Source organism: Phalacrocorax aristotelis, chromosome 1 (genome assembly GCF_949628215.1).
Source record: "Phalacrocorax aristotelis chromosome 1, bGulAri2.1, whole genome shotgun sequence".
NCBI lineage: Eukaryota > Metazoa > Chordata > Aves > Suliformes > Phalacrocoracidae > Phalacrocorax > Phalacrocorax aristotelis.
Genome location: NC_134276.1, coordinates 64281784 through 64298571, shown reverse-complemented (window position 1 = coordinate 64298571; position 16788 = coordinate 64281784). Strand labels below are relative to the sequence as shown.

The 16788-nt window shown below is 40.2% G+C and overlaps 1 protein-coding gene across 1 annotated transcript in view; it reads left to right on the top strand.

The window, feature by feature from the left end:
• Positions 1-16788, top strand: part of LOC142052270 (unconventional myosin-XVI-like) — a 102485-nt gene that overhangs the window by 59990 nt on the left and 25707 nt on the right. The window contains 2 exon segments of the mRNA XM_075082068.1: positions 5029-5153; positions 8017-8142. Coding sequence (XP_074938169.1) covers positions 5029-5153; positions 8017-8142 — 251 coding nt within the window.

Genomic DNA, 16788 nt, shown 5'->3' with positions numbered 1-16788 from the left:
CTTTTGTGTTCTAGTATTGATATTACAAATAAAATAATAAACATGCAAGACATATCAACAGATGAATCCTTTCCTATTATGTCTTGAGATTGTGCCAGTCTGTTAAAATAAATTTTGTTTCCTACAAGTTAAGAAGAGTCAGAGTTCATGTAACTAATTTTAGCTGGAAGGGTCATCAGCATCCTATTATAGAAGAGAAAGGGGAAAAAAGCATGTTTCACCAGGGTGGGAGACTTGTCACTCTGCTGTCTACATGAGGAGGAGACGGGAATCTCATTTCTGGTAGCATTTTCAGACTAGAAGGAAATAAACATCCTTCACTAAGCACATGTAATGATATCTTTAAAGGCAAAGAGGTAAAACCCAACACCAACAATCAGTCGGTACTTTTGCAGTGAATTAGAGCTCTCGGCCTCAGTAGATTTGCAAGTATACAGTCTTTTGCAGGTACTGAAAACATTGGCTTCCCTTCTCAGGTAATAAAGGTTGCTGAAATGTATCTGTTCATATGCTGACCTTTGACAATCAGATGTACATAATGCCAAGCGATATGCACAAGAGCACATCAAGAACAAGGTAATTTAACAAAATTAATGCTCTTTACAAAGCTGTCTAGTAAGCAGCCAGAAAAGTCCTTCTAAAACTTTAAGCAAATAAAGCTGGATAAAGCAACAGCCCCACCTGAATATTTTCATGAATGAAAATGAATGTTGCAAGAATGGTACCATGACTTTTTTTCCCTCATTGATTGACTGTGAACTCATCTATCCTATACTGCGCTGCACAGAAGAAAAGTAGAAAGTCTGAACCGTGGTGTCCCCAGAATTACAGAAGAGCACAGACAGGCTCATCACACTTGGGCTGGAAAGAGCCTTGCTGCATTTACAGCTCTGTGCAGGAAGAGCAGATGCAGACAGGGTGAGAGGAGACTTAAGCAAGAGAAGAGGAGAGACTGGCTTCTCAAAGCTGCTGCAAGTTTTTAATGTACATTTGTGTTTGCAAGGCAAGACGAGACTGACCTCTCCTAAAGAGTGTAGAGCCCGCTGGAGAACGAGACATGCCAGTTACAGAGAGCGCGGCTGCCGGGTGTGTGTAATGGGTATTTCCCAAAGGGCGCTTGAGCGTTTGGCTTTGTGCTGGTCACAGGAACAGGTGTTCCCCTCACAGATGGAGAGGCTTTTCAGTACTGGACATGTCCGAGGGAAATATTTTCCATAGCAGTTCTCAGATCGCTTTGCCATGTATTTCTTTACCACTGCAAGTTTTTGAAATTGACTTCCCCTCTTTTTATCTGAGGTTTTTACATTCCTTTGGGTCATCGGTTCTGTAACCATATGCCAGAGACGGTGAGACAGGCAAAGCACATGAAATGGCCTTGTCAGGTGTTCTTCTTCAACAGTGAGAAGTAAAATATTTTGTAGCTTTTAGGTTATGCTCCTGCCTGTCATTAGCACTGATACTCATCATGAAATGCTGTGCCCTGCAGGGTCACTGCTGTTTTGACTGTTCCTTCTCCATCTCATCTCCTGCAGAATTTGTGAGCGTGTAGCTCTTGTTCTGGTTTTACAGGGTATTTGGAGCATATTTTCCACCCTATGTCTTTCTTTTTGACTTTCCATTTTTTAAAATGTGAGTCTGTTCCCACAGGACGTGCCAATTTGGTCTTCTTCCTCCATTTATTCATGCTGGCTGTCATCCCACTTCAGCTGAATATCTAAACCACATTTCCCTTTTGAAAAGCAACGTGAAGGTCATTCTTTGATTCAGGCAGCAAGAGTTACTTACCGTATGAGTAACGTTCTGGTGTTCCACCTAAACTCATGAAAAGTATCGCTCCCTGGGGAGGGAGAGCGGACTCTCCAGAATTACAGACTTGATTAAGGGAAGGCAGGTACCGACCAGGTCTCCTTGTCTGAGCCTCAGAGAATGATACGTGTGCACACCTGGTGAAGCTGATTCTCAGCTCCCCGCCAGAGAAGCCTTCACTCTGAAGCCTAGCAGTTCCCGAGTTCCTGGAATTCAAAACTCTGCAATCCTAAGATTTCGGTTTAGATTATTTTGTCATGTTTTCCTTTTATTTGCTATAAAGGCAGAGGAAGGGAACCTCTGCTGTTTCTGTGGCATTTCCAGAGCTCCTTTGGACATTTAAAAAATGAAACCTGTGGAACATGTCTCTGTGGTAGCTCATTTGCCAGGCTGTTTACTGCTGTTTCTTTAATCAAATGTGTATTGTTCCTTTATACAACAATTAGTTTGAAACCAGTAAAGCCATCTTGAGATTTACATAGCGTGTGCCTTTTGTTGCCGTGTAGCATTGTTTGTGCATTTTCTCTGAGGTGATGGGTATAATTATATTTGTGATAGAACATACATAGCAATTCATGCAGCTGAACTCTATTCTTGATTCCTCCTTCAGGATGAGCAAAGTTAATCGTTCAACAGCCAGGTTTTTTGGGCCCCCATAAAGGATGCACTTCAGGTTCTGTAAAATGCAATTTACAGCTTGCAAGGATCAATACTTCACCCTTAGTATAAGACTATACTGATAAGTTAATTCTGCGGCCATGCTGAGCGTAAGTCAGCAGTAAATTGCTAAAAATCGCTGAGGGGACTCAGCTGCCCTGTGCCCTCAACCTGTAGCCATTACTGCAATTCATATGAAACACAATGAACCGAACAACCTGATAACCACCGTGTTTCACACTCAGTCTTTTTTTTTTTTCTTTTCTTCCTGGCAAAGTCAGAAACTTGTATTTCTGATTTGTAGACTGTGAACTTCGTTCCCAGTTTTGAGTGTTTGGGGTATCGTTCACACAAAAAGGTTGTACATTAATTGCTATTTGTTGCCTCCCTCCTTGAAAAACAAACTTATTCTAATTGTTTACTGGAGACATCAAAAGGAAGAAAAAGACTGACAAAAAGTCTGTCAGTAGTACTTGAAAATGGCCTTGTTCATCAGGTATAAAATTATAAATATATTTTCAGCTTTAATCTTTCTTACTTTACAACATTAGAAAGAGATTTATCATGACCAGTCAAGTTTTGTTTCAGCTGCTCAGTCTATGTAAAGTGTTGAAAAAGTGAAGTCAGTGCTGCAAATGATAACTAATTTGGCCCTTCACATCATGTAGTGTTTTGGAACTTTAAACTTACACTTTTGAGAGAGTTCTGTCATTGACACAAGAATGTGAAACTATCAATTTACTGTTGCAAATAGCAGGAAATAGGCAGAACCAGAAAGGAAAAAAAGAGATTTAATTGATGACATGTGGCACCAGTAATCTGCAAATGTCATCAGGTAGTTTTAAGTCATTACTGTGAAATGTGATGCAGGCATGAAAACTTCACTCCTGACAAAATGAACACATTGCTTGTCAGGAGACACTCAGAACGTATGATGAAACCCGCATTGTGTTCCAGTCTAGCAACTGTCCGGCAATAGGATGTCAGCACATTCCACTTTTGGGCGGTTATCTAATTTAAGCCCTCAATATCATATGGATATATGCTTGTTCGAATTGTACTTATGCAAAAGGTGACAGGTTTTAGTCCAGATACAAAAACCACCTCAGTCTCTCCAGCTTAGGGTTATATTTGTGTTTTACATTTGGTGCAATTTAGTATCATGTAGGTGACAGGTGTGAAAATACAAGAATAAGTGAATGTGCCCAGCAAGGCAGTGTTCACACTCTGAACGTTTCACCTCTGAGCTGCAATGCTTAGAAGAGCTGCAGGCAACCAAAATTTGGAACATAAAGCAGTGGGTAGCGGGGCATGTTAGAAAAGAAAATGAGTGGGATTCTTTGCTGAACTACATATGGTACACCCATTTATACGAGTTCCAGGGCAGGTTACAAGTAAGAGGCTTAAAATATGCTTCTACTCTGAAGCATGCTTCAGTTGTTTTAGTAATGTAAAAAGCTGCAAGAACTGTTGAAGAGAAAACATAAAATGAATTGTTCAAGAAAAAGCACTTATGTTAAATACATAATAATTAAATTCCTTTTTATTATTTGTCACTCCTCAGCTCACTGACAAATCTGGAAGACTGACAAGAAATTATTTATTCATATGTTTTCTGTTATGTCATGGTCAGGGCAGAGGGGAAGGATTTTCTATATCTATGGACGTAAGTGACCACGTGAAGCTAGGAGCAGTAGAATCAGGCCCTGAATTGTGGTTAGATTTTCCAGTCAAACCACAGCCAGTTGCTAATTTAACCACTTAGCCATTTTGTTGTACCCTTGGTTTCTAATTTTAAGTCTCTTCAGAGTGGAGGCCATCCTTTCTTTTGGTTGTAGACTGCCTTGCTTATCTTCCTGTTAAAGCTGTCCTTTGACAACTGTTTCTTTCAGTAGCAATGCTGACACAAGCAATCCCACGCCCTTCATTCCTTTCATCCCCTTCCATTTGTTCCTGCCTCCATACCACATTTTCGCTTGGTTTATGGGGCCTTGCAATGATCTAGCTCAGCTGGAGAACTAATCCTGGTGAAAAATAACCCAGGCAGATAAAGAAGTGTTGAGTTGTAATGTCTTTTGCTTAACTTCACACTCTCGCAAGCAGTGGAGCCGACAGATTTGAGGGACTGGTCTGGGCGCTGTGAGGCAAACACAGGGCTGAACGAACGCAGCCAAAAATGGTTTTTCACTAAATAAGACCCAAAGACTTGAGTGGCTTCCTTAGAGCGTTTAATTTTTTTTTCCCATTCACATCTATTTTCACAGTCCCAGTGGATTTAATGATATTACAACTGCTTTACCTACAACGGCTCTTGCCAGTCAGTAGGGGATCAGGGCCATTTATCTGATATTGCTGACTGACATTAAATCATCCAGGCAGTGACTGATAAATAAAGATATGTGTAAACTTGTTGGTAAATATAACTAAGAAACATATTCTATAAATATATACTGAAGTCTAATTAAACGTTGATTAAGCCCTTACAAACCCAGAAAACAAAATCCTCTATCTATTCTTCATTGGTGAATGGAATAGCAGAAGTTTTTTGTGCTTTCTTTTTTCCAGGCGTAGAGCTGAATTCGCTGCGCCAAATGAAGACACAGAGACCCACGGCAATGCTTACAGATGTCTGACAGCTCATATCAAGTGGAGGAAGCGTGAATCAAAAGAATGATGAAGGAGTTACCCTGGTGAGTGGAAACATGTAATGATCACCCTGTGAATACGCGTGTGCTGCAGCTGTGGACCGGTGAGCCCGTTTGCAAGGCAGTTCTCTAAGAAGAGAAATGAGGGAACACAAGGTTTTGGTTCTCACCTGGCCTTTTGAAAATAGATACATGTCAATGCCACGCACGGTACAGGTTTTAAAGTAGGCAACATCTCTGCCTTAATGACAGCTTTCTTACTCTCAGCCACTGAATATGCAACATAAAAATTAATAAAAATAAAATACAGGCATTGTAGTTTAGAACTGCAGCAGATACTTATGGTCTCTGACCCTCTGTGTATAAGAGAGGGCCTGAAACTTCACTCGGTGATTCCTGTTTTAGGCTCATACCTTCCGGCTGAACCAGGCTAAAACACTGTTTCATGAAGCTAATCCCATCCTGATCCAGTGTAATGAAGCATCCACCGTATCAGTGGATAAGTGTTCCTTCTTCCAAATTTGCACTTGATTTGTAGTCACTGGGCCTCGTTATACTTTTTTCTGCTAATAGATCTTCTACTTCTTTGGTTTTTTCAGGATCACTACTTCTTCAGCTGTCAAATAATTTTAAAATTAATGTAATAAAGTAATTTTTAATTTAATGTGTTCTTCCCTAGATAGCATATCTGTGGAATGATCTCTTTGCATATAACACCTTCAACATCATTATCAAGCATTAAATAGTCATCAGCAGCATTAAGATATTTAATAGTTTTTTAAAATTCTTTTGTGTTTTTCTGTGAATACTGTACTAAAATAAAGGCATGTATTATTGAACTTTATTATAAATAATAATAATTATTATTATTTCAGCATTTGTGCTGAATTACATTGCGTGATACTGAATTAAGAAATTGAATCATTAGGATTTAATTCCATATTTTAACACCTGTGGAGTGTTTAAACTATAACAAAAAGCGAGCAGCCTCATATCTGGGGTTGTTGAATCCAGCCACTGGGTCTGTCTCTACAGAAAGCTATGACTTTTGGGGTGACCACCCCAAAACAGTTAACTGTAGTTAAAAGAAGAGGGAAGCAGAGGAGGGATGGGAAGAAACAACACAACTTTAAGTTGAATTCATAAAAGCGTTAATTTAACTTCCAGTTTTCTGATGGATGGCCGAGCCCAGAGAGTTGTGGTGAACGGAGCTAAACCCAGTTGGCGGCAACAGTACTGCAGATACTAGGAGGAAAATACCGTGGATATTTTCAGTTTTGTTATTCGCTTGGTGGGATGTGGACGACGGGGAGATTTTTTGCATGAACCGTTTTTATGGTGAACTTTGGTTTTTTTAAACTTCTTCCATAGTCTTGCAACAAGTAGCTACAGAGTGGATCATTTTGTTTTTGTTTGAGATTTCTATTACGTGGAACTTTTGTCAGACGAATGGGTGGGAAATCCAGCATTTGTTCAACTGCTCCGTCTCTATTCATGGGTGTGGAGTCGGCAAGTCTGTGATAGCTGTGTGTGCATCAGAGGGTTCTGGGAATAGTTGTTTGTTGCTCCACATCCATCTGTACAGAGAAAGCAACAACAAATATCTCAGTTGTAAGTAGCAAATGAGATTTGTTTTCTCTTGATAGAATGTATCTAAGACTGTGTGCAAGTTGAGATGAATCAGGCAAAATACTGATGCCATATATGCACAAATACTCATTGATTCATAGCACATACATATGTGTATATACAATACAGACACGGAATGATATATGGCAAAATTAATTTTCCTGCTAAATTATCATAATTTAATTTTTAATAATCAAATAGTACTTTATTTTATGATTTTTCATACTTAAATAATTTAATAAAGTACTATATTTATTTGAAAGATTTCAGTCATAAAATATTTCCTTTGCCCTGTGAGCTTTTAAACTACTTTAAAATAACACTTGTCAAATTGATGTCCAAATAGAAATTGTAATTTCTTCTGTTAAAACAGAAGAAAAGCTGAAGCTATGCCAAATTATGGGAAAACTTTGAGGGTTTTGTACATTCGAAATTAGAACATATGTAGCGTCCAGAGCGGGTGTTCTGCCCTCAGGGCAGGAGTATTCTGCCTCCTTTCCAGGGGAAGATTTTTTGTGAGCTGTGATGTGTTTCAGTCCTCTGCATCGAGGATGTTCACAGACAAAAACTTTGTGCGTACTCTGCCGGGGCAGCTGAACCAGAAATAGCAAATAAGGCAAATAATATCCTGGACTCGGGTTTTGGAGTCTCCTATGCTTATAGTGACTTTGGAACGACACATTTCTAGTAACAGGCTTATTGCGAAGACCTTTTTCTTGGCATTAGCCTTTTATTTCGATCCTCAAGAAAATAATCTCTTTGACTAACATTGCTTCAATGGAAAAAAAAGTCATCTAGTTGGGGTACGTGATTTGGGGATCCAGGTTACCACCTACAATCTCAGTTCTCCATTTCTGCAGTCTTCCTGAGCCCTGTCCTTACTGGCCATCATGGGAGTTGACTCCTTCTAACCAGGGGCGAGAAATTGTATTGTGCCAATTTCCAAATGCAAACTTGTCCCTTTTGCTCCCAGAAGTGGAGGGAATGTTCAAAATCATAGCAGAGAGCCATAGGAAAAGAAACACCACTAAATTAACCCGGATCAATCTGGTCATGTGAAATACGTGCCTCAACATACAATTAAGTATATAGGGAAGCAATGCAAGTAAAAGAAATAAAATCTCTGTGGTTCAAAATTGAGAAAGCATCTTTTGTGACTGGTTTTGTGCTGCAAACTCAATGTGCTTGGTTTGGTTGTGTGTTAATGAATTCCTTTTGGAGGAAAGTAGGGTCAGTAGTCCTGAGGTCTTTCAACTATTAAGAGACTTTTATATTTCAGCTGCACGTGGCCTGCGCTAATGGATACAAGAATGTTGCATCTCTGATACTGGATCACGGGGCTGATCTCAATGTAGTGGATAATCAGTACTGGACACCCCTACATTTAGCTGCCAAGTATGGACAGGTAAGGCATGATTTTAACCTGCTTCTCTTTTCTTTGTGATAGTTTTCTGCAGCAGTAGCAAATGCTTTCAAGTCAGGGAGACTACTCTGGTTCTAATGTGAAAAGCTTACACATTTCTGTAGTATAGGTGGCGCCTCAAATGACAGAGGTCATTGGAGAATAGACATTGTAAAGCTATCAACCCAGTACAGCTCATTAAAATCAATCCACCATCAACAGCGATTTGTCTGCAACTAACATTAATTTGCACTGAAATTTGAAAGGGAGCCAAAAGAAGCACTTTTGTCCATTATCTTCTGATATTCTGATTCAAACTCTTATTTTTAGCTTTTTTTTTTTATTTTTCTGGGTATATCTCTGCGAATGAATGCCCAGGATCCACTTAACACAGTAGACGCATTCAGAGTCTTCCTGTCACTGAGATGCGGAAGGGCGCCCTGAGTTTGGGATCTGGAGACCATGCCTAACCGTGACTTGTGCCTCTGAACATCCCACCTTTTCACCTTTCCTTCATCCTCGCTCTCCCAGGACATGCTCAGTGCACTTTTGTTATGGTCTGACCACTTCAGGAAGCTCCCCACAGCTCCCACTGACCCACCTCTGGCTTGCAAATCACCACTTACCCACAGCTACCTCCGAAAACCTCTCTGAAGCATCCTAGCTCAGCCTCCCGCGTTCCTGCCCCTTCTCCTCTCGGGTCTCTGCTGCAGCTCCTGGGAAACTCATCCCTTCCTGTCTTTGTCTTCCACCAGGAGGGGCTGGGCCTCCTCTGCCATGGGCACAAGACTGAGCTTCCCGGTGCTGCTCTGAATGCAAATTGCTTTCTTCTGTTCAGGCTCCTGCGGATGGCAGGGATATCCCTCTCGACACTGCGGATGTAGGTGTACCGAGTTAGTCAGCAAATGCAGCGAACTGTAGCTGTCAAGCCATTCCCCTCTTTCTTTGGTACTTTGCCATCCTGTAATGCCTGTTTCTATATCGCCACCAACCGTGCTTTTAAACATAACTCAGAATGGCAAAAAGTTGTGGATCCTAAACAGGCCTCTGGTTTTCTTTTTTATTTTCTAATAAATATAAACAAAAAACCCCTTATGGACTTGGGCTGGAGGATGAACTCCATAGTTAGATAATCTTAATTCTGTTTCAGATCTCCGTGCGGACAATCCCATTCATTTAGCTGAATCTCTAGCCAAGGATTGAGGAGAACTAGGATTTTTGTTCATGTCTGTTTCTGGTATCTCAGCTGGGTTTTGGTACTCTTGTGAGTAAATTACAAGAAGAAGGTGCTGAGATAGAAGGGGTGGGATGCAGCTGACTTTACTACACCCTTAGTGATCGGAATATGAAGCCAAGGTTGTTTTTTGGTGGAGTTTTCTTTTTTGTTTGTTTTCTTTTTTGTTTGTTTGTTTTTTAGTCTTTCACTGCAGGTGATCTCCATATTAAGGTTTAAGGAGTAAACACCCTAACCTGCGTCTCCCTTTATGTCCCAGATGACAATCACAGTGATTCTTACTGTTCCAGGAGTTTTCGGTGAGAAACCAGAGACCGGTTGTGCTACCCACTGTGCAAGCACTGTGGGTACACGTGGAGGAAGGCAGATGAAGTAACATTGCACTCTTCCTCACCTGCACAAAGGCAAATATCTTACCTTTGTAGTGTTAATGAATAACACAATTTGGAAATGCCTTATTATCATTATAGATAATTTGCCATCTTTATTTAGGAGATAAATTCAGATTTCATATGGATTCCATTTGTAAGAAACAAGTAAATAATTTAAATTCTTTTATAGGGGGATTTATTACACATCAAGGAAAGTATTTCATCCAGTAGCTGAACCATTGGGATGGTTTTCAAATTTCCTTTGTTATGATGATAATTTTGAAACATCTTTAGCCTTAGTATGAAGTCCTGTGCATATCATATTTATAATTCCACTTTGCATAATTAACTATAAATAAATATAAGCATTGTTACAATTTTGGGAAAAAGTAGTACGGCAGAATGGGAATAACTTTAGTCAAGACATGATTTGGATAGTCTATTTTAAATTAAAATGTGTTTATGAGGGAATACTTATATTTTAGCCAAAAATATTAATGTTGCCTGAGTAAGTCATTAACACAAATTCGGGACTCCATCCCTTACGGTTTCACCCTCTTGTAACACATATTTGTGGCAGGCTTTTTTAAAAAGTCCCACTTGGAAAAATCGCTACAGTGTTAAATCTGTATATGCCACTAGGTGACTGTAAAAAAATCTATTTTGTTTTAGGTTGATGTTCTTTTCAGTTCTGGAGAGGATTTCTTTCCTTTGAGGAATGTAACTGAACAGAAAAGCAGCCTTTTCTTGTCTTGTGTCTAATAAGCCATGACCCTTTAAAGCCTGGTCACAGAAGTTTCAGAAAGCCAGTTCTAAACTGTTGCTGTTCAGTAGTTTACCAGTGCCGGGGCTGCAATTCCCGCAGCCAAACCCCATGCAACAGGTGATCAATATTACATTCCAAGGGTCATGAGGACTGATAGCTTTTCCTGTTTATAAAATACCTACAAAATTCTTAGTAATTCAGGTACATTTTTCACTTGCGGCAGCTGCTTACCTTAATCAAATGCAATTGGGTTGGTTATACAAATGACACATTTAGTTTTTGAACTATTTTATGTCACAGACCTTACGTACATACAGTTTGCGTATTAGCTTATGAAAAAATTTAGGAAGTGATAGTCTTATGAAGAAATTGTTATGTTGTTTTAGAGCGACTCCCAGACTCAGTTGAAGGACCTGAGCTCTACACATACACAGTTTTATGTTTGCAGATACACAAAATAGAAAAAATGAAAATAAATAGACAAATAAACAGACAAAATGGAAAAAACCCAACAACCATATTTGGCTATTTGTAAGACCACAACAATACAGGGATGGTACCAATTTACTTTACCTGGAAAAGAAAAAAAAAGAGGAATCTACTGAAGTTTAAAATTTAGAGTGAGAAAATTTATTTTGCATCTGTGCAGTGGGGAACCTGTAAAGAACAAAGATGCTGCAAGCTTCTTGTTACAAATCTCAAGTTGTAAATTAATAGACAACATAGGTGTATTACAGAAAGCTTCCTGGTCTAACGTTCACCGTAAATTATACGATAAATGATTGGAGCAAAGACACATTGTCCTGAGCGAGCTAAGCGTGTGAAGGGCATCACACCCACACCTTCTAATCAAACCTGGCTTTGTAGAGACACCTCAATAATGGCAAAACCAGTTTTATTTAGGATGGGATTCTTCTCAACTAAATTTAGCCAACTACAGCTTAAGTACAGAGGTAAAGCTTTGTCTTATTTAATGTGAAGAATCGCCTCTAGGGTGCAATTCAGATAAATCTAGGAGGTGCATTTAAAACAGGTGGGATGAATCATTACTTAGAGGACTGGCCCTCCCTGATTACAGAGGTCCTGGGCACTGGCCTATGTTAGAGGTCGAACCTGAACATTTTAAAATTCTACAGGAGGGATCCAGACCAAAGTGTGGGGCAAAGGGGCCAAACGGTGGGTCAGCAGCCCACTGGGTGTGCGGGATCTCCCCAGCCACCATGAAGGGGGCATGGAGTGGATGCCTTACTCTTGGACAGCGTAAAGCTGCACAGAGTGACTCCTACAGAGGGAGTAGAGATAAATACTTACAACAATACCCACCTTATCAAAAGCAAAACATGGCAGTAGGCTGTTGCATTGTTTCCAAACAGGGGATAACTAAGAGTTTTCAGTGCCAGTATGTATTGTCTGATGTTAAAAGAAGAAACTTGACTTTACGTATATTTGTAAAGAAAAGTAGTCTTATGGATAAATTTACCATCTAAAATTTGCTAGAATAGTATTAGTCCAAATATTGAAAAAGAGCTTGGGCGAATGACAAAGGAATTGTTCAACTGGTGCCAGAGTGTGTGGATCCAGGGCAGAAGAACTTTCTTGTAAAGGAGTACACGCTATTAGTAGCGAGTCTGAGGGTTACGTACAGGATATGCCATAGTACAGAATAAGGCAACTGAGGGCACTGCCTGAAGGTCAGTCTCTGCATTTGTAAGGTGAGGCTCTGCTTTGCAGGAACAGATTAGGTTACCAATGGGTGCAACAGACTATTAACTGAAATACTACCAGCTGCAAACATTAAAAAACAATGGTAATAGCCTTAAAAAAAGGGCATATTTTGAAGCAAGGTTATTCTGAGTTTCTAGGACTGTTTTCATTTCCCCCCCTGTAGCTATTAGGGCAAAAGCAAGTTTTTATTTTTAATGTACATTGAGAGTCTAACATTATGCTAAAAATGGTTGTTATTGAGGTATTAAGATCAGAGTTGCTTACCTTAACAATTTTACCACAGTAAAATGATGGAATATAATAACATCTTCAACACACATGCAAATTTGCATCAGATATACAGAAAAATCTCTTCAGAATGAGATTATGAGGGCAGCAAAACAAGCTTTGAAGAAGAAATTAGAATATGCCAGGGTTGCCCATGTAAATTTAACAGGGCTTTTTGGACATATACATTCTTAATACTGTTATTGATGGCAGTTTGAACTCCCTTGTCTCATTCACATGCCACATCTATGTGGCTGCTGCCTGTGCGCACCGGAGCGGGCATGCATCGTCACGTGGGCACCACACCACCCACGCTGGCACTGACGCCAGCTGCGGAAGGGCGACTGGTATTTCTCAGGCTGGCCCCCTAATTTGAATTTAGGACAGCAACCACTTTGTGAGCAGCCAGTAACCTGGCATTGGTAGCGCTGTCCCCGCTGGACATCTTCCAGGCTGCTGTGATCAGGAAAGCACACGCTCGCCCTCCCCATGGTGGGAATAGGCTGCAGCTCTGACGTTTGCCTTGGGTACCTTGGCACGGTTCCCAGGCACAAGCTGTTTCTTTGTTATTTATCATAGAAATGCTGCCTTTCAAACCAGCTATCGGAGGTATGCAGGTCGGAGCTGCCTCGCCTGTAGCTTAAACACTACCTCTCCCAAAATTTCATCCTTGGGGGATGCTGCCTACGTCTAAACTGTTAAATTGCTAAATAAAAGAAGGCTAGAGATTAAGACAGGCAACAGTCTGGCTCCCATTCATACTGTTTAGAGCTAGTTTCCTCCATAGGAGATTAGTCTTGTTTGTAGAGAGCTGGTTGGAGTGGCCCAAATCAGAGCCAGGGACAGAACTAACAGTTAAGCAGTGTGGATTATACGGGATACTTAAGCTTACTCCACTGCACTCTCTTACTTAGCGAGACAGATTTAGCCTCTGGCTTTGAGGTTTAACAGTTTAATGATGTCCAAAAAACCCCAAAAAGGTAATTGTTCAACTCCTGACTGAACCTCTCCAAGAATAACTCCTGTACTAGCAAGGATTTCCCATCAATAAATTGGAAATATCCCAAATATATAAAAATAGTTTAGTGATCTCAGATGCCTAGCTCATGTTTCTGAGCATGCTGTATACATCCTGTGTCATTTCCAAAATTTGTCTGTGAAACTGCCATTCTCTAAGTATGTTCTCCCTTAATGCACATTTGTTTGCTTTGTTTGCTTGGTCTGAACGATACCTCTCTGTCTAGTTAGTTCATCCAAACACAGCATTTTTTTCAGGTCATAGAAGGGATTCTGAGCTTCTGGCTGAAGTCTGAGAGAACACACTTTCTTACCATGGGATCTAATTTGCTCATCGTTACCAAAACACATTAGTCATTTGACTCAGCTATGAACCGTAGTTTCATTTTCTTTTCTTTAAGTGTATGGTGACCCCAAATAGAAAAAAAATCCACACAGATCATTAGAACATGCTTCAATGAAAAGGGGATTCCTGAACTCGTTGTAGGAAACTATATTCAACCTCATTCAAGTTTGACCATTGCCATAGAAGCTTCTTTGGAGGCAGTTTCTGGACTTCTGCACATTGAACAAATGTCTTCAATGAGAAGAGCCTAAAGAAGGGGGTGCTTGTTCAGTATTTCAAAAAGAATAAATAGAGTATAGTCACTCAGGGAATACATATTTTCCCTGTCAAGCAGTTGGAATCTTTCATTTATGGCCACAAAATCCGCTAGAAGATGTTTTATCCAGGCATATCTCACCCCCTTTTCCTTAGTCTTTTTGTTCATCTTTGGCACGCGTGACTGTACTCGGGTAGAAGAGCATCATTTCTCTTCGGGTCAAATTACACTCATTTTCCTCAGGCTGAGAGACCACTTTGGGATTTCTGCCTGTGATATCTTTCTCTCACTCTCAATATATTCAGGAGGTTTCTGTAAATGATTCAAATGCTAATTGTGGGTTCAGAACACTAAGGCAAGAAAAGCTACGTTCACACAACACCAAATGATAAGAAAACAGATTTACAGGTTTGAGCTTCTTAGACAGACTAGGGGCAATCTCAATTTACAAAACTGCTATAAAATTCTCAGTGTTCACATGCATGTTTTTAAAGCTGGGCTGTGCACAGACTACACTATATATTTAATTGATTATTGCAGGATCTCAGTGATCAATGAGAATTTCATTTTCCTTGAAATACCAACTGTAGTAACTTTCTCTCATATATGTACATAGAAATACATATACATATATATATAAAAACACAGGAGGCATATATGAAAACGGAGTCTAATAAGACTGTTCAGGCACAAACTTTGAGAAGTGCCAGAATTATGATCCTCTCTGTGGTATTAATATATAACTTGTAGGAGCATAACTTATAAAAATCTTTAATCACAAGATCACATAATATTTTCCCCAATTGATTCTACTTTTTTTTCTGTCTCATTTCCTGGTGTATTGAAAAATAGAAATGTAGGTTTTCAGTCTTGAAGTAAAGACCAGTGAAGTCTTTACTTCAACTGTAGAAAAACTTTTAAGTAAACTTTGCCACTTGCTTAGATGGCTGAAAAGAGTATTAGGTTGTCCTTTGTTACCTGAACTATTCCAGAGGTTTATAAGGCGTGCTCTTAGGTTAAACACGCAGACTGCAGGAAGGTAGTGGTGGTGCCTGGGGAGCCTGGGTTCCATTCCAGGCTCTGGGTATCAACAGACAGAGACTTTACGGTTCCTTCCTCCCATACGTAACATTATTTGTCCCATTGCCTCCAGTCTGTTCCATTCTTGTCTTTATTCTGCTGCCTTGTTGTCCCATTCATTTGCCTGGCTTCATGTCCTTTCTATACGCATCCTACCCCAACCCTCATTTCCTTGCACAGCCAGCTTCTGCCCCTCCTCCTCTCCCTGATTCTCATCCAAGCTTTCTCTTTCCTCTACTTTGGCTTCACGCCAGCCTTCCTGCCCTTCTGTTATACTTACCCCTTTTTCCCACTTGCTCACAGTCCCAGTCTCCCTGTTCATTTTCATGTTTTTTCCTCGCCATGTCACTTTCTTCTTTCTTTTTCTTTTTCTGCTTACTCTGTCCCTACCTACATCCTGGCTCCTTGCCACATCTCTCCTCTTCCCTTCCACTTCATTTATTTCATGCTGTTAGTCCCAAAGTCCAGCATTTTATCCATGCTCTGTTCTATTTGTTCCCCTCTACTCTTTCTACCCTGCTGCTTGTCTCATTCCTGCAACCTACTTTTTCTAGTCTGTTCCACTTTGCTGACCACAGGTGGTTATGGCCCCCTTTTTCTCCACTGAAGCTGGAAAAATATCTTCCTCATCCATATGGTATTGAGGAGGCAGACCTGTAATGAGTTCTGGGTGTCATTTCCTGTGTCTAGAGCAGAGCTGTGGGTCAGATTTGCAATCACAGAGAAAATGCTATTTAGCTTCTGTACGATATTGCTCTTCTTCAGGGGTTTACATATGAAACTTTGGGAGTTTAAGGGAGACTCGGCCTTCTAAGGCTCACTATTATGTAATGGTGAACAAATATATGGTCTTCAAAACTCGATTCACAGTACCGCTACTAGTTAGAGAATCACTTTACTCCCAAATATTGGGAGTCTCTGTCTTGGGATTTGCTTTTGTTTGTTTCACTCCCAGTAGCGTAAGTGAGTACGGGTCCCCAGCCTGCACTTTTCTTCTCAATGTCCTTGGTGCCTGGTGAGGTGCTGGTTATCACCCCGTTCCACTAGTTAAATACATTTCTCCAGTGTTATTCTAAGCAGCTTCTTACTCGATGACTTATCTGATCTTTCGTATTCCATCTGCTGAACAGATGGCTTGCATGAAGTTACAGCACTTCTATCACAGAAGCTTAGCAACGGTAATAACGGCAATAATAAAAATTGAAACTACGTCCCTGATTTTTATTTTCTTGTTGCAAATCTTTTGAACATCCAGGTGGATGTTTAAACAGAGCCACTGATACTGGTTAGACTAACATTTAGGCCTACGGTGGACCAGACTAGCAAGGGTGGGCCCTTTGATTTATCCATTATAATCTCAAAACTGCCTTGTAAGCATCTGGTGGCTATGATTTTTTTCAAGGTTTGAAATTTGGCTACGTTTTGACAATTTTCCAAACGGACGACGACATGGATATTCTCAGACCACGGAATTCATCTTCGGCCTAATACAAAGCTTTCAAATCATACATTGGAGCTCACAAGCGTCAATCAGTGTATCTTCCCACACCCTGCTCCCAGAAGTGCTTCATTTTGGGTTGATTTATT